General features: G+C 39.7%; 1 protein-coding gene across 2 annotated transcripts; it reads left to right on the top strand.

Moving 5' to 3' along the window:
- Window positions 1-1,460: 1,460 nt before the first annotated feature.
- LOC100661400 (small ubiquitin-related modifier 2-like) lies at window positions 1,461-2,699 on the top strand. Of its 2 annotated transcripts, XM_010589931.3 has the most exons (3): window positions 1,461-2,399; window positions 2,432-2,469; window positions 2,527-2,699. In XM_010589931.3, the coding sequence occupies exons 1-3, from the start codon at window positions 2,290-2,292 to the stop codon at window positions 2,601-2,603; spliced, it is 225 nt and encodes a 74-aa protein (XP_010588233.1). In that variant the 5' UTR covers window positions 1,461-2,289; the 3' UTR covers window positions 2,604-2,699. The 2 variants fall into 2 exon arrangements, with proteins under 2 accessions (XP_010588233.1, XP_003405064.1); XM_003405016.3 differs by having other exon boundaries at window positions 2,432-2,699.
- Window positions 2,700-26,132: the final 23,433 nt, after the last annotated feature.

Genomic DNA, 26,132 nt, shown 5'->3' with positions numbered 1-26,132 from the left:
CACATGAGACATTAACACAGAGGACGTCAACATTGACTAGAGAAGCAGAGACAACAAAGAGATTATTACAAACATCCAGGCAATGAGACCTTCTGAACTGAGGTTTGTATTACTTCTAGCCCAAAGTATCTTTTTTTAAAAAAAATGTATTTATCTTGTTGTTGTTGAGAATACACGCAGCAAAATATACACCTATTCAACAGCTTCTACATATATAACTCAAGTTGTACAACCATTCTCACCCTCCTTTCTGAGTTGTTCCTCTCCTATTAACATAAGCTTACTGCCCTGTTCCTATCTATTCTTCTGAGTTGCTGTTATCAGTTTGGTCCCATATAAAAAACCCAAACCCGCTGTTGTCTAGTTAATTCTGACTCATAGTGACTCTATAGGACAAACTAGAGCTGCCCTACAGGGTTCCAAGGCTCTAAATCTTTACAGAAGCAGATTGCCACATCTTTCTCCCACAGAGCAGCTGATAGGTTAGCAGATGAGTGCTTTAACCACTGCACTACCAGGACTCCTTTATCCCATATAGATAGATTTTAAAAAAGCATAATGCTTAAGGCTGACTTTTTTCACTAGTTAAGCTAAACTATTGTTTGGTTTTCAGAAGACTCAAGGGGATATTTTTGGTTTAAAGTTTAAAGATTATCTCAGGGCCATAGTTTCAGGGGCTAAAGTATCTTAATTAACATACTTTTTCTGTAAAGCAGATTTCTCCCTCTCTCTCTGCACTGGGTGCCTCTCTGCTTTGAATGTGCGTGCCTCAGGCCCAGCCCTAAGCGAGGAAGTGAATGGAAGACCTTCAGTTCTAACATAATATTCCTAGATAAGAGATCCTGTTTGGTGCAGCTACCTTGGTCAGTCAAGTGCTGCTGCAGGGGACAGGGTCTCCAACACCCAGTTTTCTGAGGACTGTCAAATGAACAAGAAAGATACTCCAAAAGATGTCTCACAGAATTGAGAAAAATGTTATGGGCCAGAATACCAGGGGGCTGAGAAATCCAGATAGGCTTAGGTGAGCTTCAAAATCAAAGTCATATATATGTGTGTGTGTGTTTGGGGTGGTGACCAGTTTTTATACCTCACTTCCCAAAGAGTTTCACAAGGTGATGTACAGGGATTATGGACTTTTGGAAGGAGCAAAGGGTCTTGATCTGAACCAGAAAGAGTGGTCATATCATCTGTGATGTGACAACTATCTACTGTAGCCCACAAATCTTATAAAATCATGAGAGTCTTGGTGGTTTAGGATTTCTAATGGGCACCAGAAAGGTGGATGTAGCTTCATATCCAGGTATGACGTGGGGCAGGAACAGAGACAGAGAAACCTAAAAAGAATTAAATCACTAGAAGTATAGAACAGTCTTTGAGCTACTCCAGACCCTGAATATAGAAGCCAAGTTTACCCAATTCTCCAAGTGCATCAAAGTCCCTAGGGAACATCTGGGTTGCAATTTCAATGGCAAAGAAAAAAAAAAAAAGAAACCAGCTAGATTTTACCAATAGGAGTTTGATTAAATAAGCTGTGATTAAATTAAACCCAACTAAATACAAGGATTCCAACTAACCTGTGATTACATTAAACCTGACTAAATACAAGTTGGAATCCTTGTATTTGGTTGGGTTTAATTTAATCACAGGTTATTTAATCCAGGAAACGGTTTCCTGTGCTCTGTTTCCAGGTCTACAGTTGGGCTGGTGGTATGCAAAGGTGAGGAGTTTAAATATTCTGTGTTTCATAGACTCTAAAACTTCCTACATTTGCTTCTCTAGGCACCAGCTAGTCCAAGAAGCCAAATTTCTCTGGAACCTTATTACAGTGGGCTGTTGTATAACTTCACTGTTTAAGATATCTTGGTGACTGCTCACTCACATTAAACCAAATTAGGTCTTAAGGCAGAATGGGAAAAGTGAGAAGCACAAAAAAAAAAAATTGTGAAAAACAGTGAATAACTTGAAATATTACCGAAATCTCTTGACATTTGTTGTTTCAATGTTATGGTATTAAAACTGGAAAGAAGTACAAGTGAGTTTTTTAGAGGAAGGAACATTGGAATATCATGTGAGATTCCGTGGAACGTTTAAAGGTCTAGAAAAAGGATTCATGGTAATTTACCAGTATCTTTGTTACAGTGCCTCTATCTAATTTTGAACAAAAGTTTTGTGTCTTTTTCTGCCTTAAGAATAAGTTCTCAGTGCTCTTGGTGCTGCTTCTGTGCTCATTCAGTGCGGACCTGGTACCTCTTTTGTGAAGCAGCAGCTGAGGAGACTACAGGGCGCATCATGGCTGACAACAAACCCAAGGAAGGAGCCAAGACTGAAAACAACAATCGTATTAATTTGAAGGTGGTGGGGCAGGATGGCTCTGTGGTGCAGTTTAAGAGACATACAACCCACTAAACCCACTGCCGTCGAGTCGTATACTACTTAGTAAACTAATGAAAGCCTATTGTGAACGACAGGGTTTGTCGATTAGGCAGATCAGATTCCAGTTTGAGGGGCAGTCAATAAATGAAAGAGACACAATTGCACAACTGGAAATAGAGGTTGGAGATACAATCGATGTGTTCCAGCAGCTGGCAGGAGGTGTCTTCTAAAAAGGGAGCCTGCTACTTTACTTCAGAACTCTGTGCCTGCAGACCAAGAACACATTCTCAATTAGAAAACCACAATTTGGCTCCACCACATCCTGACTACTATAGTATAGTTTTTCTCTGTTCTTTCCCTTTCCCCATTCCTTTATTGTAGGTAAAGTAACTGGTGTAAAGCGCAAGCATATTGCTTTTTTTTCTTTTTTACTGAAGGGCAATGGTATGTTTTAATTGACATCAAGTGGAGATGGGATGGGAACAAAATACTGATTCTGTGAAAATAGCCCGTTTCTCCATTAGTGGCATGCTCATTCAGCTCTTATCTTTATATTCCACTACGTTATTTTGCTTCTCAACTGCCTAACAAAAAATGACATAAAAATCCTTGCATACCTTGTTTGATTAGAGAATTTTGTTTTTTCATTTATCATTATAAAACCAAGGACAATTTTATAACTTCTTTGTACATAGCTGTTGCATATAGGACAATCTACCTTTAAGTAGGGATAAATTAAAAGAAAAGAATCCTGTATAGTTTTCCCTTCAGGTCAAGGGTCTTGTCATTTAAATAAACTTGGTGTTTAAAATGAAAAAAAAAAAAAGTTCTCAAATATAGTTCTAGTGGTGTTAAATTATGGCAGTTTGACCAGTGTGGTGGCTATTTTCTTTGTCCATTACCTCTTGTCTTTACCACGCTAACAATATAAGCGGGCATGACCTAGATGGAATCATCAGTGCGTCCTCTAACTGGGCCACAGTGATAGAGCCAGAAGTGGACAAATAGGCACGTGACCAAACACATGACCAATTGGAGCCCTTCCCAGAGATTAGTTTCTTGAAGCTGGTAGGGAAGATTCTTCTCTGTCTTGGCCACGTTGAGCTTTACTGAGCCCTATGCTCCTGAACAGCTTCAAAGGTTAAGAAATCGCCCCCACCTTTCCATGTTCTGGGAAATGGCTTACTGCAAAGAACCACCCTTTCCCATATGACTTAGGTAAGACTCACAGATGACTCCCTTGTTTATCTATGACAAGGCCAGACACGGGCTTTCCAAATTCCCATTCTTTGTCTCAGAAATGATTAACCAAATTGGTTTTTCCCCGAAATTACCTAGACACAGAGATAAACATTTTCTGTTCATTTGACTGAGGCTTCTTTTTTTTTTCCCCCGATTACAAAAACAATCCCAACTGTAAAATCATCCCACCTATAAGCTGTCTATTCCTCCATATAAAAGTATAAAACAAAACTTCCCTGTCAGACACTCTAATCTTCAACAGCCTGAATATAATCATTTTCCTTAGTACTTTGATATCTGGCTTTGTCAGGCTACAGAGTTATAAGGATGTGTTCCCAGGCTCCAGTGGCCATATTCTCAACCAGGGAGACAGATCTGTGGGAATGAGGCCACTACCTAGAGGAAAACAGAAACTACTTATCTTGGCAAAAGGCATCACATCCCTGGTTCTGGTCCTACGTACCTAGCGCTTCCCTGCCTCTGGCATCAACCAGTATCCATTCCTTAAATCCCCCTTTTTACAAGGGTTATTTTGATTTGATTACTGTCACTTGCAACCTAAACAGCCCTGACGATAAGTCTACCACATTTAAAACTCACAACGTGAAGGAAAAATTCGGAATGGTTAATGGTGATGGTTGAACAACATGATGAACATAATTAGCGTCACTGAGCTCGAGGGCACTGGGTGCTGGGAGCTGTACATATGAAAATTGTAGAAATGGCAAGTATTTTGTTATCTATGTATTTGTTGTTGTTATGTGCTGCTGAGTCGGTTCTGACTCATAGTGACCCCATGTGACAGAGTAGAACTGCCCCATAGGATTTGCTAGTCTGCAAATCTTTATAGGAGCAGATCACCAGGTCTTTTCTTCCACCGAGTCGCTGGTGGATTTCAATCTCTGACTTTTCGGTTAGCAGCTGAGTGCTTAAGTGTTGTGCCGCCAGGGTTCCTTATCTACATACTCACTATGATTAAAAAAAAAATCACCATGCAAGTGCAGTAGGTATCTTCATGTAAAAATACTGGAGACTGAAAGTTCTCTTTGAAGATTTACCAATTATAAAAAGCCTTTCACGACATCAATTTTTAAATGGTCTGTAATAAGGCTTCATTGTAGAAAATGAAAAAGACAGGATAGTTAGTATCTTTTAAATGTATAGACAGACCATGAATGTTTTGTCAGTAATAACAACAACAACAAAAAGTCCTGGCGTAATGAATGGAAAGTTGTATAACCTAAAATGGGGAGATTTATGGATGCCTACTTGTTCGGTGGAAACCTGGTGGCTAAGTTAAGAGCTACGGGTGATAACCAAAAGGTCAGCACTTTGAATCCACTAGTCACTCCTTGGAAACCCTATGGGGCGGTTCTGCTCTGTCCCATAGGGTCAATATGAGTTGGAATCGACTTGACGGCAATGGATTTGGTTTTTGGTTGGTTTCCTTGTTCAGTAAGCTTACTTGGAAATTTAAAGCAAGCTTAGATTGTTCAGAGTTAATTGAAATTTTACTAAATGCTTAAAAAACTGATTAAGATAAACAGATGGTGCAAAAAGTGTATCTTTAAGGTGAATTTGCTGATAGCAAGTACAAGGAAAGAGTTTACTGAAACTCTAGAATCTGTTTGAGATGTCTTAAGTCTAAAATGGTGTTACGCAAAATGCTTTTAGAAATAAGGCAAGCTTCTCTCAGTGATTAAGAACTCAGCGGCTAACCGAAAGGCAGGCAGTTCGAATCCACTGGGTGCTCCTTGGAAACGCTATAGGACAATTCTGCTCTGTCCTATAGGGTAGCTATGAGTTGGAACCCACTTGAAGGCAATGGGTTTGATTTTTTATTATTATTTTTTTGGTTTCTCAACCCTGAAGTGCCCTTAGGCTACATTTGCTGTTTGTGGAGGGAGACTATCCTGCCATTCTTATCTATAAAACAAAATACAATTATGATTTCCTCTTTGTTTACACATTATGTACTCTTTTTTCAATATACTTTTTATTATGGTAAAATACATGTTGTTGTTAGGTGTCGTTAGGTGCCTTTGAGTCGATTGCCAGGTCTTTTTCTCTTGAAGCTACTGCTTTTGGTTAGCAGCTGAGCATTTAAATGTTATACTACCAGGGCTTCTTGGTAAAATACATATAAGATAAAATTTGCTATTTTACCCACTTAAAAGTGGCATTCATTATATTCAGAACGTTGTACAACCAACATCACTATTTGTTTCCAAAATTTTTATCACCTCGAGCAGAAAACTCTTTACGCATTAAGCATTAACACTCCATTCCTTCTTACCCCCAGCCACTAGTAACCACTAATCTACTTTCTGTCTCTATTCGTTTGCCTATTATAGACATTTCTTATGAGATCATACGGCATTTGTCCTTTAGTGTCTGACTTACTTCATTCAGCATGTTTTCAAGGCTCATCCATGTCATAGCATGTATCAGAACTTCATTTCTCTTTATGGCTGAATGATATGCCATATATTATATTTGTTTATCCATTCATCTGTTGATGGTCACTTGGGTTGTTTCCATTGTTTGGCTATTATGAATAATGCTGCAATGAGCATTGGTATACAAGTGTCTCTAGAGTTCCTGATTTCCATTCTTTGGGATATATACCCTGGAGTGGATCTGCTGGGTTATATGGTAGTTCTGTGTTTAACTTTTTGAGAAATGCCAAACTGTTTTCCACAGCGGCTGCACCATTTTCCATTTGCATCATCAGTGGATGAGGGTTCCATTTTCTCCACATCCTGTTATTTTCCATATACATATTTTTAACAATAGCCATCCTAGTAGGTTTTTTTTTATCTTAGTAGGTATGAAGTAGTATCTGATTGTAGTTTTGATCTGCATTTCCCTAATGACTACTAACATTAAATATTTTTTCATGTGTTTATTGGCTATTTGTGTATCTTTGGAGAAATGTCTGTTCAAGTCCTTCACCTATTTCTTAATTTGGTTCTTTGCCTCTTTTTATTGAGTTGTAGGAGTTCATTATATAGTCTAGATATTAATCCCTGTCTTAGTTTCCTAGTGTTGCTGTAACAGAAATGCCGAAAATGGGTGTCGTTAAAGAACATAAATTTATTTTCTCACAGTTTATGAGGCCAGAAGTTTGACTTCAGGGCACTGGCTGTAGGGATAAATCTCTGTCTGTCAGCTCTGGGGGAAGATCCTTGTCTCTTTCGGCTTCTGTAGCCTGGTGTTCCTCTGTTCCTTGGTGATCTTCAAGTGGCATCTGTCTTCCCCCATTTGTGCTTTCTTCTGTGTCTAATTTGTTCTTTTATAATTCAGGAGTAATTAGGTTTAGGATATACCCTAAATTGGTATGATCTAATTAACAAAAAAAACGTTTTTTGTGTTGTGTTGAATTAACAAAACGAAGAAACCTATTTTCAAATGGAATTATATTCACAGAAATAGGGGTTAGAATTCTCTTAGTTATCTAGTGCTGCTATAACAAACCCTCGTGGCATAGTAGCTAAGAGCTACGGCTGCTAACCATAAAGGTCAGTGGTTTGAATCTACCCGGCACTCCTTGGAAACTCTAACAAACAGTTCTACTCTGTCCTATAGGGTCACTAGTAGTCGGAATTGACTCGACGGCAGCAGGTTTTGCTATAACAGTAATACCACAAGTGGAAGGCTTTAACAAATAGAAATTTATTCTCTTACAGTCTAGGATGCTAGAAGTCCAAATTCAGGGTGCCAAATCCAGTAGAAGACTTTCTCTCTCTGTCGGCTCTGTGAGAAGGCCTTTGTCATCAATCTTCCCCTGATCTAGAAGCTTCTCCATGCAGGGTCCTCAAATCCAAAGGACACACTCTGCTCCTGGCTCTTCCTGCTTGTTTGTAATGAGGTCCTCCTTCTCTCTGCTCGATTCTCTCTTTTATATCTCAAAAGAGGTTGGCTCAGGATGCAACCTAATCCCATGGATTGAGTCTTGCCTCATTAACATAACTGCCTCTAATCCTGCCTCTAATGTCATAGAGGTTAGGATTTGCAAAACATGGAATAATCAGGTCAGATCGCAAAATGGTGGACAACCACACAATACTAGGAATCATTGCCTAGCCAAGTTGACACACATTTTTGGGGAACACAATTCCATCCATAACAGATTCCAACATATAATTTGGGGGAATACAATTCAACTCGTAACAAACTCCTACTAGATATATGATTTCCAGATATTTTCTCCCACCTGTAGGTTATCTTTTGACTTTCTTGATAATGACCTTTGATTCAAAAAGTTTTTTATTTTGATAAGGTCCAATTTACCTATTTTGTCTTTTGTTGATCATGTTTTTGGTGTCATATGTAACTAAATTTGATTTAGTATATTTCTTCCTAGCATTCTGATGAAAAATGGGTCAGATGTATTAATTTTGAAGTAATTTTGAGGAGTTTTTTTTTTTATTAGTAGTACTGGTAACATGAAAAATATAAACAAAGCTTTTTTGAAGTCCCTTTATCTACCACAGAAAAGAGTGTTTGGTACTATGAAATAATATTTGATTCATATTTTATAAACATCAAGCTATATTTTCACAGACATTACTAAATTTTGATGATCTATGTAAGCCTAAGGAATCTAGCTGGGTGAATTCTGCATTTTTTCTATCCTTTTTTTACATTCACCAAAAATAAAACTTTTCTTTAAAAACCAAAAACTTAATTTTTTTTTGGCCAAATAAAGAAAATGAGTCTCTGTGAAATTAAATTTCTCAAAATATAAATATGTTCTAAAGGGAATATGATACCTTTTTAAGGTACAAATGACAGCTCTCAGGAACTATCAGAATTCTGCATGAATTCTGCATCCTCCCTGTAAGGGCCAAGGAAAGGGGCGGGAGTGGGGGTGAGGGACACACCATGAAATACAGAAAACTCACCTCTTCATTCCATTTCTTCTAATTCAGGTAGACTGGTATTGATGGCAAAATTCTCTCTTCATCCAAAGTTGCTTATTTTTTAAATCACTGCAAGAATATCCTATATATTTTTTCAATGTTTTAAATATATAATTTTATTTATTTTGTTGTTGTTATTGAGAATATATACAGCAAAACCTAAACCAATTGAAAAATTTCTACATGTACCATTTAGTGTCATTGATTACATTCTTCGAGTTGTGTAACCATTTTTACTCTCATTTTCTGAGTTCTTCCCCCTCCATTAACATAAGTTCACTGCCCTCTAAGGTTCCAATCTAATCTTTTTAGTTGCTGTTGTCAATTTGATCCCATATAGATAGTTCTTAAAAGAGCATAATGCTCAAGGCAGATATTTTTTACTAGTTCAGCTAAACTGTTGTTTAGTTTTAAGAAGACTTGCGTGGATATTTTTGGTTTAAGGTTTAGAGATTATCTTAGGGCAATAGTTTCAGGGGTTCGGCCAGCCTCCATGGCTCCAGGAAGTCTGGAGTCTGAAAATTTGAAATTCTGTTCTGCATTTTTACCCCTTTTGATCAGGATTCTTCCATGGAATCTTTTTTCAAAATGTTCAGTAATGATAGCCAGGCAATATCCAGATCTTTTGGTCTGATGGTAAAGGAGGCAATTGCTCATAGAGGCAATTAGCCACACATTCCATATCCTCATTCTATTCCTGAATCTCCTCCTTCCTCTGTTGCTCCAGGCAAATAGAAACTAATTGTTTTGCCTTGGATGGCCATTGACTTTTTATTATTGTTGGAAATATATATATAACAAAACATATGCCAATTCAACATTTTTCAGGTGTATAATTAAGTGATCTCAATTACATTGCTCATGTTGTGCAACCATCACCCGCAATTGTTGCCAAATTTCCCATCACATAAACGGAAACTCACTGCTTTCTAAACAATGGCTCCTGTCATGGATTGAATGGTGTCCCCCCAAAATATCTGCCAAGATGGCTAGGTCATGATTACCTTGTGTGATTGTCTACCACTTTATCTTCTGATGTGATTTCCTTATGTGTTGTAAATCCTATCACTATGAAGTAATAAGGTGGATTAATGGCAGTTACATTGATGAGGCTTACAAGATTAGATAGCGTCTTAAGCCAATCTCTTTTGAGATATAAAAGAGGGAAGTGAGCAGAGAGACATGGGGACCTCATACCACCAAGAAAGTGCTAGGAGTAAAGCTCATCCTTTGGACCTGAAGTTCCGGACCAAAGGAAGACTGATGCATCACAAGGACCTTCCTCCAGAGCCAACAGGGAGAGAAAGCCTTCCTCTAGAGCTAGCACCCTGAATCCAAACTTCTAGCCTACTGGACTGTGAGAGAATAAATTTCTCGTTGCTAAAATCATCCACTTGTGGTATTTCTGTTATAGCAGCACTAAATGACCAAGGCAGCTCCCCTTTCCCTTTCCCTCCCACCCCAGGTAACCCCTAATAAACTTTGGTGTCTATACATTTGCCTATTCTTGTTAGTATGGTCTATATCTTGATTGGGGGTAATGAGAACATCTTTTGTAGTTGCATGGGTATTTGCATTTGTCAAAATTAATCAATCTATACAGTTAAAAACTGTGCATTTTAATGTATTAAATCATACCTCAATTAAAGCGAATATTGTATGTAAAGGATCTAGCACAACGTCTCATCCTCCATGAACGTGGGTGGTGAAAAACAAAATTACTGAGAACAAAAGATCTAACTGATCTAGTAATGCTGCCTATGACAATTTACCCCAGGTATGTGGTGTTTCAAAATGTGTTTTAATTAAAGTACAGTTATGATATTTATTAGCAGATACTAATATTTCTCAAAGAATAACCTCAAACATCTGTGAATACTGGAAGGTAATATGCATTACTTTTTCTTAATAATTATAGTAAAATGAGTTCCCTTAAATGGCTTTTTGCTTAGGTTCTTTGGAAAAACAGCTTGGAAGATGTTATAGACTGAATTGTGTCCCCCCAAATTATGGCACAAATCCTAACCCATATACCTGTGGGTATATTCCCATTTGGAAATGGATTATCTTTATTATGTTAATGAGACAGGATTAGTATAGGGTTTGTCTTGAGTCAACCTTTTTTGAGATATAAAAGAGATTAAACAAGCATACAAGTGAAGCAGATATCAGGGGAGATGCCAAACCACGTGAAAATTGCCTGAAAGCACAAACTCCAAAGAGAAGAGGACCTTCCTTCAGAGTCAACAGAAAGTGAAAGCCTCCTCCTAGAGCTGGTGCCCCAAATTCAGGCTTCTAGCCTACTAAACTGTGGTAAAATAAATTTGTTTTTTAAAACCACAGACTTGGGGTATTTCTGTTATAGTAGCAATAGATAACTTAGAATTTGGTAGTGGGAGAATGGTGTGGTGCTTGAACAGATACCTAAAATGTGGAAGCAGTTTTGGAATTGGGTTATGGGTAGAGGGTGGAAGAGTTTTAAGGCACCTAATAGTAAGAGCCCAGATTGCCTTGAAGAGATTGTTGATAGAATCATGGACATCAAAGGCAATTACAGTAAGGGCTCAGAAGGAAGTGAGAACTGTAGAGAAAGTCTCAATCATTTCTGAGAACACATATGGCACCAGCAACAGAATGCTGCTAGAAATGTGGATGTTAAACGTCCTTCTGGTGAGGCTTTAAAAGAAAATGATGGACATACGATTGGACAATGGAGGAAGGGTGATGTTTTTATGCAGTGGCAAAGAACTTATCTGAATTATGTTCAAGTATTTGGTGGAAGGTAGAATTGTAAGTGATCAGCTTGGATATCTGGCTGAGATTTCTAAGCAAGATCTTAAAGAGGCTGCATGGTTTCTTCTTGCTGCTTATAGTAAAATGTGAGAGGAAAGAGATGGACTTTAAAATGAGCTGTGCAAAATGAAAACAAAACTTAAAGATTTGGAAAATTTGTTATACAAACTAAGGGTACGTGTGCTAGAATGTTCACCAAGGACATGGCTACATATCTTTTGTTAAAGAGATTAAGCCTGTGACTGATGGCTCTAACCAACTACCACAGCTGAAAACCCATCAGCTTAGACTGAAGGGGACAGAGAAAGTATGAAAGGAAAAATGGTGGCCTGCCTCTTGGAATTCTTCGGGCAGGAAAGAGGCCAAAGTAGCTACGTCTGTTGTTCTCCAAGAAAAGAAAAGAACCATCCCTGGAGCAGCTCAGAGATCAGCAGAACTGTTGGAAGGAGCATGGGAAGCAAGGCCTTCTTGGTTTCAAAGGGTAGGGCCATAGTCTCCTAGGTTTCAAAGAATCAGATTTTCAACAACTAGGTTCAGGAGTATGTGGCTGGTGTTGAAGTGTGCCGTGGGGATGGGGCTGCTGCCCAAAGCCGAGGGGATGTGGCTGCCATGCCCAAGAGGCAGAAGAATGGGGCCTGCTGGGGACTAGGGGGTGGGGTTGCCACTCAGATGAACTAGGAGAATGGGGCCACTCAAAGCTGAGGGATCAGAGTTGCTGTCCCAGTGTGCCTGGAAGGCCTAGCTGAAGCCCAGGGCTTAGGATCCTCCACCCAGAATCCAGAGGGCGTGGTTAACACCCAGAATCTGGAAGACGGGTCTATTGCCCAGATGGTTCCAAAGAACAGTGGATTATTTTCAAGCCTTGGGAGCTAATGTGAATTGTTCTGCTGGGTTTTGGACTTGCTTGGTGCCTGTTATTCCTTCTTTCCCTCCAATTTCTTCCATTTGTAATGGAAATATCTACCTTCTGCCTGTTCTACCATTGTACTTAGGAAGCAGATAACTCGTGTGATATATTTCATAGGTTCACAGATAAAGAGGAATTTTGCCCCCAAATGGGATATGCCTAAAGTCTCACTCATACTTGATTTAGATGCTTCAGAAGATGAGATTTTTGACTTGGAGTTGATTCAAGACTTTTTCGATGATGTGATGGGGTGAATGTGTTTTGCATGTAGCAAGGACACGGATTTTGGAGGGCCAAAGTGTGAAATGTTATGGATTGAATTATGTCCCCCCAAAATATGTGCTGTAAATCCTAACTTCTATGCTTGTGTTTATAATCCCATTTGGGAGTGGATTGTCTTTGTTATTTTAATGAGACAGGGTTAGTGTGGGGTGTGTCTTGAGTCAATCTCTTTTGAGATATAAAAGAGATTAAACAAGCAAGTGAGAGAAGCAGAGATGGGAGAAGAGAGATGCAAAGCCACATGAAGATCACACTGGAAGCAGAAGCTGAACAGACAAGGACCTTCCTCCAGAGCTGACAGAGAAAGAAAGCCTTTACCTAGAGCTGGCGCCCTGAATTCAGACTTCTAACCTCCTAAACTGTGAGAAAATAAATTTCTGTTTGTTAAAGCCACCCACCTGAGGTATTTCTATTATAGTAGCACTAGATAACTAAGATACCTTATTTCCAAATTTTGGAAATTTTTCTTAATTTTCTATTTATTGCTTTTCACTTTTCTTATGGTTTTTTTTTCATTCATTTTTCTGTCTTTTACTGTTTTTGTATTTTGGTGTTATGTTTATAGAAGTTCCCTATATATGTGTATGTGTATAAATAGATATGTGTATGTCTTCTGTATATATTCAGTTTTGTTTTTTAGTAATTATATCATTTTATTTTTGAAATTTAATTTATAAACCTTTATTTATCAGGACTACATTCTTGCATATGGCTTGAGGTGGGGACCTAAAAGAAAATTTTTCTTCCGAATGGTTAGCTAATGTCCCACCATCACCCTCTCTCACTAGTTTGAAATACCACGTATCACATACTAAATTCTCATATTTGGGTTTGTGTCTTAGTCATTTAGTGCTGCTATAACAGAAATACCACAAGTGGATAGCTTTAACAAATAGAAGTTTATTCTCTCACAGTCTAATAGGCTAAAAGTCCAAATTCGGGGTGTCAGTTCCAGGGGAAGGTTTTTTCTGTTGGCTCTAGAGGAAGACCCTTGTCACCAATCTCCATGTAGGAACCCCAGGTCCAAAGGACGTGCTCTGCTCCTAGAGCTGCTTTCTTGGTGGTATGAGGTCCCCATGTCTCTCTGCTCGCTTCTCTTTTTTATCTCAAACGAGATGGAATTAAGACACTACCTAATCTTGTAGATCTCATCAATATAACTGCAGCTAATCCATCTCATTAACATCATAGTGATAGGATTTATAACACATGGGGACTTTGCATCAGATGACAAAATGGTAGACAATCATAAAATACAGGGAATGACGACCTAGCCAATTGATATGCATATTTTTGGGAGGACACAATTCAATCCGTGATGGTTTGTTTCTGGATTTTTATTCCTGTTACACTAGGTTTGTCTCTGTATTTTCTGGTGTCAGTATTCCAGTTCTAATTATTACTGCTTCATTACACTGTGTTCCCTCTTGAGTTCTTACCAGATGTCTCTGCTGCCAACAACCACACCCCTAGTGAAGAGAGGGGCTCTTCACAGAGGAAGGGTAAATGAACAGGCTTTGTTTCACAAGTAGCAGCAACTTTCAAATGTTGCAGTTAACATGTATTGTATGTTTTAGGTAATCCCATTGGAAATTCTAGAGAAAGACATTAATTTAACCAAAGCATACTGATGAGTGGTGTGTGTGTGTTAAAGAGGAGGAAGAGGGCAGAAGGGGGAGAAACACCACAAACTTGTGGACCCAGGGAGGACGAATCAACAAAATCCTTGACTTTGAAGGTAGCCAGGGGTTCTCAGAAGAGGACCCTTGGCTCTTTCCTGTATTTTTTTTTTCTCCTCAGTTCATTTTTTCCCCTAAATTTTATTTATTTTGTTGTTGTTTCTTTCTTGTATTTTTCCCTTTCTTCTTGCCACTACCTACTTTTCCTCTCCTTATGCCATTCCCTTGGGCTAAGGCTGTATCTCAACACATTCTCTTGATCATGCAGAGGGGTCCCCAGGCACAGGTATGCTGGCTGCAGGTGACTGCCTACCCTAGGACAAGAGTGGACTGTTTCTGGGAATACTCTCCCAGAAATTTAAGACTGGAACTCAATAAGATTTTTACAGCCAGGTAGAGCAGCCGCCCCAAACTAGCTAGGTATCATTGGTCTTCACTTTGCTTTTTGCTCTGTCCCTTCTTTCTACAATACTCCAAATTTATCCCCTCCTTCAGGGCCCACAACCATTGTCTCTCCCTATGTTATATGTGCCTGTATGGTCACATACCCACAATTGGCTTGCAACTTCAAATTCATAGTCCCTTTGCCACTTGGCTTGCAACTTCACATTCGTAGTCACTACTTTTGAAGCTACTCCATGGAACCCTGAACCTTGAGCTAAGACCTGACCAGACCAGACCCAAACAAATGAAGAGTAAGATGCATCTGGAAGAAAGGACATTTGGGCCAGATATCTCGTTTTCCATAGTCAGGTCATGGTATTGAGAGCCCTGACCATTTTTTGGTTCCACCTTAGCATCTCCTGGTGGTTTTGAGTTAAAGCACAGACCCCTGATTTAACCTATGATAGGATCTCCAGAAGGATTCAATATGCTGCCACGTAACTTCCCATTTTTTTTTTTTTTTTTTAAAGATTCTGTTATCGTCTTAGGCTGGGTTCTCTAGAGAAGCAAAACCAGTAATGCATATAAATACATACAGAGAGATTTATATTAAGGAAACAGCTCACAGGATTGTAGGGGTTGGAATATCCCAAGTCCTTGGATCAGGATAGAGTCATTTCCGAATTCACAGAGCTGCAGAAGCTGGTGAACCCATGATGAGCAGGTTGGAGAGCAGGGATCCTGCTCACAGGTAGTGATGGTTGAGGAATCCCCAAGGTTGGCAGCCAAGACTGCAAGGTTTCTCCTGAGTCACTTAGCTGCAGGGGCTGGTGAATCCAAGACAGGCAGGTTGGGGAGCAGGACTCTTGCTTGCAGGCCATGAAGATCGGTGAAATCCAAGATGGACAAGTAAGCTGCTAGCTCAAGTCCCAAGAGCCAGATGTCAGACAAGAGACAGCTGCTGGGTCCAGAACAAACCAACAACCTTCAGAAGGCAAGCAGGAAGGAAATAGGTGGTGGAAGATGGAGAGATGAAGACTGAGGGGGCAGTGAGTTTCCACAGGCCCCACCCCCACAGGTACCACTCAGCAGATTCCATCATGGGGGTGATCACATACCAGATTTCAACAGGAAAGTGGTCACAACATTGTACAGCTGCCAAAACACTGAGGATCATGGCCCAGCCAAGTTGACATACAATCTTAACCATCACAGTTATTGATGTTAAATTATTTTCAGCTCTCATTCCCAAAGCAATTCTAGCCTAACTGGGTTGTATGGATAGTAGTTAGCCCCTTCAGCAAAATTATAAAGTGAGTGAGATTTGCTTCTGCCCTCTCCTCTTCCTTCTTATCCCTGTGATTGCATCTCGTGCTTGTACACGAATTTCCTTTCAATCATGCAGTTGTAATCTTGTGCTCATTCACATAGGGATGCCTGATTGTCACTATATCCCTTCCCCCACTTTGAAGGCGATTTTATTTTTAGAGAAGAAGCCCTAACAAAGAACACTTGAGACAAGTCCGAATGGAGGCCTTTCAGGCACCATTCTAAACTACTCGAGGAGATCTTTTAGTGCAGATGGGGCCTTCTTGGGCCTCTGGGCCTCATCTCAATCAGGAGTGAGATATACCTGTTGCCTGTTGCCATGGAGTCAATTCCAACTCATAAGGACCCTACAGGACACAGTAGAACTGCCCCACAGTGTTTCCAAGGAGCGCCTGGTGGATTCCAACTGCCAATCTTTTGGTGAGCAGGTGTAGCACTTAACCACTATGCCACCAGGGTTTCCAGGAGTGAGATAGGCACGCCAAATGAACGTGCTACTCCTTCCTGACTACTCATAACATGTGCTAATGCTATTGAAATAAAAAAAGATATCCCTAGCTCTGCTCTCTGGCTCAGTCTGCTGAACTCAGTGAGGATATTCAGCTGGAATCTGTAGGGCCACTGCTCTTCCTTCAACAATAAAATTTTGCCTTTGGTGGACATGGCAGAAAATATATCCATATTTAATAGGGTAAATAATATGCCTAAAGAGCCAGTCACTCAGTTTTGAAGAAAATGATTTTTCTACTCTGAGTAGCTCCTTCTCTCAAAGCATTTCAAGACGTACCTGTAAAAAACCCATTGTTATCGACTCAATTCCTACTTACAGTGACCCTATAGGACAGAGTAGAACTGCCTCATAGGGTTTCCAAGGCTGTAATCCTTACAGAATCAGGCTGCTCCATCTTCCTGGGGAGCGTCTACGGGGTTCGAACCATTGACCTTCAGTTAGCAGCTGAGGGCTTAACCACTGCGCCACCAGGGCTCCTTTCAAGAGCTACAAGAAGTTCTTGTGCTTTTTGTTTCACAGTATCTCCATAGCAGAAGCTTCTTCTGGCTAATGCCAGGCTACCTTTTCTAGGCTTGGCCTTCTTCTTGTCTGGAAGAGACTCGCTGTTGCTTCCAGTGAGTTCAAGTCATCATACTTGTTTCAGCCTGCTGTTGCTGCTGCCTTTTGCCATAGGAGTTTCCTGTGCCATTCCCAGGAAAACATGTTGATTACCATCCCTCTGAGTTAGGGCTTGTACTGCTGGTGTTCAAGTGTCAAACTGTAATAGTCTGTGATATATTTAGATTCTGAACTCACATCGCATTTGAGCATTAACTACATGTTAATAAGAAATAAATGGTCCTCCTTTGGCTCTGAAGCAACGTGTGGACAGAATGCCACATGAACTTGAAGCTGTTCATAGTGACACTGATCCTTTATTGAATTACAAATATTCTGTCCAGATTCCTCTTTAATCAGGAAACCTGAGAAGAGTGAATTACTGCCAGGAGACACAGGGCCTTGTAAACATCATTGTCTTTGAGTTTTAGAGCAAGTAGCAAAGAGCATTCCGTCCCAAAACAAATGAACTGTACTTCAGTTTAAGGAAAATCAGCCCAGGGTACAGTGAGTCCTGATGAATTTGATAATCAAAAGGAAAAATGGTAAAGAAGGTTTCATAAGTTGTAGAAACCAGATAACAGCTGCTACTGTGGCAAGATAGCTCCCTGGGGAATCCTTCAACACTCAGGAACAGGACAAGCCAGAGCAGAGCTGGGCTGAACAGGTCAGAATCACGTTTCTGTTTTTGGCTGACGAGACCAGACCAGCAGGCAAGACTTGGGGTGGAATTGGAGCGTCAGCTGCTTAAGTTGAAAGGTCGAGTCTAAGGCTCATTGAGGAAAGGGTGAAAAGGGCTGATGTGTCAGGCCAGGAAAAGTTATGGTGATTAAAGGGCTAATCTTAGTTACCTAATGCTGTTGTAACACAAATACCACAAGTGGGTGGCTTTAAAGAACAGAAGTTTATTTTCTCACGGTTCTAGAGGCTAAAAGTCCAAATCAGGACTTGGCGGTATAGATTCCTCCTGTGAGCCTCTCTCCTAGTTTCCGGTGTCTGCCAATGGTCCTTGGTGTTTCTTTACATGTACACGATCCTCACATGTCATCTGTCTTGCCCTGTGTGTATGTGTGTGTGTGCCTACTCTGGTCTTTTCTAACTCAGAAGTGGTTAGGATTAGAATTAACCTACACTGGTATGACCTCAACTTGTTGGTTAATTACATCACACTAGGCTACATTTAGGAAACTGTGTATATTACATTGGTAATATTACATTAGATTACATTATGGAAGATAATCTGTGCTACCCAAGGCCAACCGATGTGGTCACATGTAAGTAGTACATGACAGCAACTAGACTAGGATTTGAACAAACTACTGGGAACCATAGCCTCACCAAGCTGACACACAAAATTAACCGTCACAGGGCCTAAATGAAGGGGTTAAAATTTCATGGAAAAACCGCCTTGTGCAATTTGGAGAAATCTGTGCGAAGTTCACCCAGCATTTTAAGATATGTTATAAAGGGAGAAAGGGCTGGGACTGCTAGTGATGCTGCAAACAACATATATAAATGTAATCAGCCCAAATAAGGGCAAAAAAATGAGGCTTTGTAAGGATTTCAGAAGGAGGTGAGATCATAGTGCTACTATGTAAATAGATTGTTGGACTGAATGAAGTAAAAACCTAGGATTTCAGCCAATTTGTTGTTAAAAGTGAACTGTGTAATGTCACTAAATTGTACGTGTGAAGAATGTTGAAATGGCAAATGTTTTGCTACATACATATTTACCACAGTCAAAAAAAAGAAAAAAACTATGACAGCAATTTTTATATATTGTGGTTAGAAAAACCCTTGAGTGAAAAAAGCAGAATACTAAATTGTGTCTCTACTTATTTTTTAAAAAATAATATTTTATTGTGTTTTGGGTGAAAGTTTACACAGAAAATGAGCAATTTTTATACAAATTGTTCCATGACATTGGCTACAATTTTTACATGTCAGCATTCTCATTACTTCTGTTTGTTCTGTTTCTGTCGATCTAGCTTCGCTTCCCTTCCCTTCTTTGCCTTCTCACATTTGCTTTTGAATAACTGTCAACTGTTTGGTCTTATATAGTTAACTGTTTAAGGGAGTACATTGGTATGATCATTAAGGTTGTGTGTTAACTTGGCTATGCCATGATTCTCTGTGGTTTGGCAGTTATGTTGTAGTTTGGTAGTCCTGTGATGATGTGATCATTCCCCTGATGAGATCTGATATAATGTGATCACCTCCATGATGGAATCTGCTGTGAGGAGCCAATCAGTTGAAAGGGAATTTCCTTGGGGGGCGTGGCCTGCATTGAATATAAGTGGACTTTCGGGCAAGGCTTGTGGCCTTTTGCTTGCTGTGGATCCTGTAGCTAGCCCCTGTTAATCTGACCTCTGTTTCCTGGTACTTGAGCTAGCTACTTACCTACCGCCTTTCCTACCCATCTTGGGATTCGTTAGTCTTCTCAGTCTGTGAGCAAGAGCCCTGCTGTCTGACCTGCCAATCTTGGGTTCACCAGCCCCTATGGCTATGTGGATCAGGAGAAGCCTCCAGCCAATCTCTTTTGAGATGTAAAAGAGAGAAATGAGCAGAGAGAAATGGGGACCTCATACCACCAAGAAGGTAGTGCCAGGAGCAGAACATGCCCTTTGGACCCAGGGTTACTGCACAGAGCCTAGTCCAGGCAAAGGTTGATGACAAGAACCTTCCTCCAGAGCTGATAGAGAAAGACTTCCCCTGGATCCCTTACCCTGAATTCAGATTTCTAGCCTCCTGGTCTGTGAGAGAATAAACATCTCTTTGTTAAAGCCATCCACTTGTGATACTTCTGTTATAGCAGCACTAGGTGACTAAAATAGGGTGATAGTGTTAGGGTTTCCCCTAGTCTCTATTGGTCCAGTAGGTCTGGACTTTTTTAGAAATTTGAGTTTTCGTCTACATTTTTTCTCCCAATCTATCCAGGACCTTCTAGTATATCAGGTCAGTAGTGGTAGCCAGGCACAGTCTAGTTCTTATGGTCTCAGGTTAGAAGAGGCTGTGGTTGGTGTTGGCTGTCAGTCCTGAGGACTAATTTCTTCTTTGAGCCTTTGATTTTCTCTATTCTTCTTTGCTTCATATAAGTAGAGACTAATAGTTGTATCTTAGATGGCTGCTTGCAAGCTTTTAAGACCCCAGACCTTACTCACCAAACTAGGATATAGAACATTATCTTTGTGAACTATGTTATGACCACAAAAAGAAAACAAAAATCCTTACAACTGGACCAATGAACAACATCATGATAAACGGAGAAAAGATTGAAATTGTCAAGGATTTCATTTTACTTGGATCCACAATCAACACCCTTGGAAGCAGCAGTCAAGAAATCAAAAGACGCATTGCATTGGGTAAATCTGCTGCAAAGGACCTCTTTAAAGTGTTGAAGAGCAAAGATGTCACTTTGAAGACTAAGGTGCGCCTAACCCAAGCCATCATATTTTCAATTGCATCATATGCATGTGAAAGCTGGACAGTGAATAAGGAAGACTGAAGAAGAATTGACGCCTTTGAATTGTGGTGTTGGCAAAGAATATTGAATATACCATGGACTGCCAAAAGAACAAATAAATCTGTCTTCAAAGAAGTACAACCAGAATGCTCCTTAGAAGCAAGGATGGCGAGACTGTGTCTTACATGCTTTGGGCATGTTGTCAGGAGAGATCAGTCCCTGGAGAAGGACATCATGCTTGGCAGAGTACAGGGTCAGCGGAAAAGAGGAAGACCCTCAACAAGATGGATTGACACAGTGGCTGCAACAATGAGCTCAAGCATAACAACTATTGTAAGGATGGCCCAGGACCGGGCACTGTTTCATTCTGTCGTGCACAGGGTCGCTATGAGTTGGAACCAACTCGACAGCACCTAACAACAACAACAACAGAGTTATGAGTCAGAATCGACTCAGCAGCAGTGGTTTTTTTTTATTGCATGTGAAACACTTCCAAACTGTGCAAAGTTTTTGTGAGCATCACAAAGTAGTACGTGTGTTGGTTATTATGAATCATTGTATTTAACTCAAATTTTTAATATAACAGGATTTATGGCAGTCAGTTTTTAAGTACAAGTTGTCTGTAGGTTGATGTTCGTAACCCGGGGACTGCCTGCATATCTAGTCTTGACTTTTTTTAATAACTGAACCATACAATATTCAGCTTCTTGTAGTTGACTTATTTCATTCAGCATAAGGTCCTCCAGATTCATCCATGATATGCTTCACAGACTCCTCATCATAGTTGCATGGTATTCCATTAGGGAGCCCTGGTGGCACAGTGGTTAAAGAGTTCAGCTGCTAACTGAAAGATTGGCAGTTCAAAACCACCATTGGCTCAGCAGGAGAAAAATGTGGCAGTCTGCTTCTGTCTTAGTCATCTAGTGCTGCTGTAACAGAAATACCACAAGCCGATGGCTTTAACAAAGAGAAATTAATTTTCTCACAGTCTAGTAGGCTAGAAATCCATATTCAGGATGTCACCTAAAGGTGAAGGCTTTCTTTGTTCGCTCTGGAGGAAGGTCCATGTCATCCATCTTCCTTTGGTCTAAGAGCTTCTCTGAGCAGGAACCTCAGGTCCAAAGGATACACTCTGCTCCTGGCACTGCTTTCTTGGTGGTATGAGCTTGCTATGTCTCTCTGCTCACTTCTCTCTTTTATATCTCAAAAAGGATTGGCTTCAGACACTATCTAATCTTGTAGATCTCATCAATATAACCGCCACTAATCCATCTGGCATAGTGATAGGATGTGATAGGGAAATCACATCAGATGACAAAAGGATAGACAAGCATACAATACTGGGAATCATGACCTAGTCAGATATTTTTGGGAGACACTTTTCAATCTATGACAGCTTGCATAGAGATTTACATCCTTGGAAACCCTATGCGGTTGCTATGAGCCAGTATCAACTTGATGGCAGTGGGTTTCATTTTTGAGTTTTTGGTATTCCACTGTATGTATGCACCATGCTTTGTTTATGCATTCATCCATTGATGGGCACTTAGGTTGTTTCTATCTTTTTGCTATTGTGAATAAAGCTGCAATGAACATAGGTGTGCATATGTCTATTCGTGTCACTGCTCTTATATCTCTAGGTTATATACCTAGGAGTCAGATTGCTGGATCATAAGGTATTTCTATTTCTAGCTTTTTGAGGAGCTGCCATATTGTTTTCAATAATGATTGTACCATTTTCCAACTCCACTAGCAATGCATGCGTTTCAATTCCACTACAACCTTGACAGCATTTGTTGCTTTATTTCTTTTTGATTATTGCCATTTTTGCAGGGGTGGGATAGTATCTGATTGTAGTTTTGATTTGCATCTAATTTTTTTTAATGGCTAATGATCTTGAGTGTTTTTTGATATATTTGTTGGGTGCCTGAATGTCCTCTCTGGTGAAGTGTCTCTTCACGTCCTTTGTCCATTTTTTGATTGGATTGTTTGTCTTTTAGTTGTTGAGTTGAAGTTTTCTACGTATTTTAGAGATTAGACTCTTATCAGACAAGTCGTTGCCAAAGATTTTTTACCCATTCAGTAAGTTCTCTTTTTACTCTCTTGGTCAGTCTTTTGATAAGCATAAGTATTTAATTTTTAGGTCTTATCTAATTTATCTCTTGTTGTTCGTGCATTTTTAGTTTTGTTTCATAGGCTATTTATACCGAAAATCAGGTCTCCTAGTTTTGGCCATATGTTATTTTCCAGGAACTTTATAGTTTTAACTTTAACATTTAGGTCTTTGATCCATTTTGAGTTAGTTTTTGTGCATGGTGTGAGGTATGGATCCTGATTCATTTTTCTGCATATGGATAACCAGTTTTCCAGCATCATTTGTTAAAGTGAATGTTTCTTCCCCATTGAATAGACTTTGACCATTTGTCAAATCTACTTCCTAACCCAGTGTTTCTTATATTTGCATTTATATTTACGATTACATAAAGTTAAACAGGTTTTCTATAGGACTTCTCAGAACCTTTAAAATGATAATAAGAACCTATTAATATCTTCTGGAACATTGTTCTATGGAACACGGTTTGGGAAGGTCTGGTTTAACCTAATGTTAAAAAAGAAACAACCAAATTCAACACTCATATATAACAAAAATACTAGAAGGTAGTGTTCTAAAATGTCAACCGTGGATGACTCTAGTTGATTTTTTTTCTCACACATTTTCTTTAACGAGCCTTTTCAAAGAACATGAGCTTGAAGAAAGCAGTGGTGTAATCATCGGAGACCAGTGTTGGGGTCAGAATTCTAAAATCTGTGTGATCTTGAACAAGCTACTTAATCATACCAAGCTTCTATTTCTTAATCTATAAAGTGGGAAAATAACACCTATCTGATGGGTTTGCTGCTGTCCATAAGGTTTTCACTAGCTGGTTTTTTTCAGAGATGGATCACCAGGTCCTTTTTTTCCAGTTTGTCTTAGTCTGGAAGCTCTGCTGAAATCTGTCTACCATGGGTGACCCTATTGGTATTCGATATACCAGTGACATAGCTTTCAGCATCACAGCAATAAGCAAGCCACCACAGTATGACGGACAGGTGAGTTTTATTGATTATGCAAAGGCATTTGACTGTGTGGATCAAAACTAATTACAGATAACATTGCAAAGAGTAGGAATTCTAGAACACTTAATTGTGCTCATGAGGAACCTGTACATAGGCCAAAAGGCAGTTGTTCGAAAAGAACAAGGGGATACTGTGTGGTTTAAAATCAAGGAAGGTGTATGCCAGGTTGTATCCTTTTGTCATATTTATTCAATCTGTATGCTGAGCAAATAATACGAGAAGCTGGCCTACATGAAGAATGCAGCATCAGGACTGGAGATTCATTAACAACCTACGACACACAGATAACACAACCTTGCTTGCTGAAAGTGAAGAGGACTTGAAGTAGTTACTGATGAAGATCAAAGCCTACAGCCTTCAGTATGGATCACATATCAACATAAAGAAAATAAAAATCCTTACAACAATAAGCAACATCATGGGATAAACGAAGAAAAGACTGAAGTTGTCAAGGATTTCATTTTACTTGGATTCACAATCAACATCTATGGAAGCAGCAGTTAAGAAATCAAATGATGTATTGCACTGGGCAAATGTGCCGCAAAAGACCTCTTTAAAGTGGTAAAAGCAAAGATATCACTTGGAGGACAAAGGTACGCCTGACCCAAGCCACAGTATTTTCAATTCCCTCATATGCATGTGAAAGCTGTACAATGAATAACAAGACAGAAGAAGAATTGATGCCTTTGAATTCAGGTGTTGGCTAAGAATATTGAATATACATGGACTGCCAGAAGAAAGAACAAACCTGTCTTGGAAGTAACCAAACCAAAACCCACTGCCGTCGAGTCGATTCCAACTCAGAGCGACCCTATAGGACAGAGTAGAACTGCCGCCTAGAGTTTCCAAGGAGTGCCTGGTGGATTCATACTGCCAACCTTTTGGTCAGCAGCCATAGCACTTAACCACTATGCCACCAGGGTTTCCAGCCAGAAAGTGCTCCTTAGAAGCAAGGTTGCCTAGACTTTGCCTTCCTTTGGCCATGCTATCAGGATGGACCAATCCCTGGAAAATAACATCATGCTTGGTAGAGGGTTAGCGAAAAACAGGAAGACCCTCAAGGAGATGGATGGCACAGTGGCTGCAACAATGGGCTCAACCATAGCAATGATCTGAGGATGGAGTAGGACTGGGCAGTGTTTCATCCTACTGTTCATAGGGTCACTAAGGGTTGCTATAAGTCAAAACCGCCTGAACACACCTAACAACAACAATGGGTTTGCTATGAAGATTAAACAAATTATGGTATCCAAATCACTCAGCACAGTGTCTGGCACGTGCAGGAGCTAGAGATGCGTAACTACTATTACTATTGAGTTATTAAAGTTTTAAAGTATAAGACAGGAGTCCAAAAAACATCTTTACCTGAGCCTCTGGCTTCTTTGTGAAGCAAAGAATTAATTACGGAAGCTGCTCCAGAGTGTAGGACAGGATTCCACTGGAGGATTATGAGTTCCCAACTGACTGACAACCTTTTGTCTCTTGGTGGGAAGCCTTAAATAAACATTGTGTATTTAAGAAACCAAAACAAACAAGCAAAATCTTGACTGTTTAGAACTAAGTTTAGTCGTTTTATCAAAGAAAGGCCTTTAACAACTTCTTGCTTCTAAAATAGTCAGGATACTTTGCTGAATGAAAAGAGCTTGTGCTGCAATCAGAATGCTTCCAACATCAAATATTCTGGTAACTTTATTGCTTCACAATTGTGATGTTTGGAAACTTGTAATTTTACATTCTTCTTAAGTCTGAAATAACTTATTCCGACTTCATTTGTTTAAATATCTCAAAATAGCCTCTTGAACTGTAAGTTTGATGATCCAGGAAACTATTTATAGTAGGATGAGTACTCTCTCTGACTGATGTTATGTTTTATTTTGAGAAGGACAAATCATTAAAACAATTGATAGGGCTGGTGGTATTTTAAACTGAAAAGTAGTGCCAAGGCAAACTAGGCACGTGAGGTATGAAGTTGGAACATATAAAGATACGGATGTACTTTTTCGTCAGTTGAGCTAAAGGCTGGGGCAGACTTCCTAAAGGGTGGTAGGTAAGCAGAGACAGAGTAACTCAGACACGGTGATTTTTTAACTGGACTCAACATTTCAGCTAGGCCAGCCTGGGCTCTATTTGTCCAGTGCTTAATAACCCAGAGTGGACAGATGCAGACAGTATTCTTTGTCATAATTACAGTCAAAGCTGTGCTTGGTGTTATCACTATCTCCCTGAGTAGGATAAAAACAGGTTAGAGAGGAAGAAAGGTCAAGGTCAACCTAAATTTTTTCACCAGCTTTTCCTTGCTGCCTCCTCTCCTATTCCATCCCACCTTCCCTCAGGTAGAACCTGTACTTAACCTTCGTTGCAAGACTAAAACATGTTTGGATTAGTGAAAAGGTGAGAACTGTGTAGTAATTTGCAAGTCTAAAGGCAGATAATAAATTGGGCTTTTGGCATTGCTCCTAGAGGCTAGAGAAAGGAAGTGCAGAGATGTGCCTCCTTTAAAGAGGGGAAAGTATACATTCTTCTTTGTCCA

The sequence above is a fragment of the Loxodonta africana genome, chromosome 2, assembly GCF_030014295.1.
Source record: "Loxodonta africana isolate mLoxAfr1 chromosome 2, mLoxAfr1.hap2, whole genome shotgun sequence".
In the NCBI taxonomy this organism is placed as follows: Eukaryota; Metazoa; Chordata; class Mammalia; order Proboscidea; family Elephantidae; genus Loxodonta; species Loxodonta africana.
The sequence above is the reverse complement of the archived record's forward strand: the minus strand, read 5'-3'. Positions and strand labels throughout refer to the sequence as shown.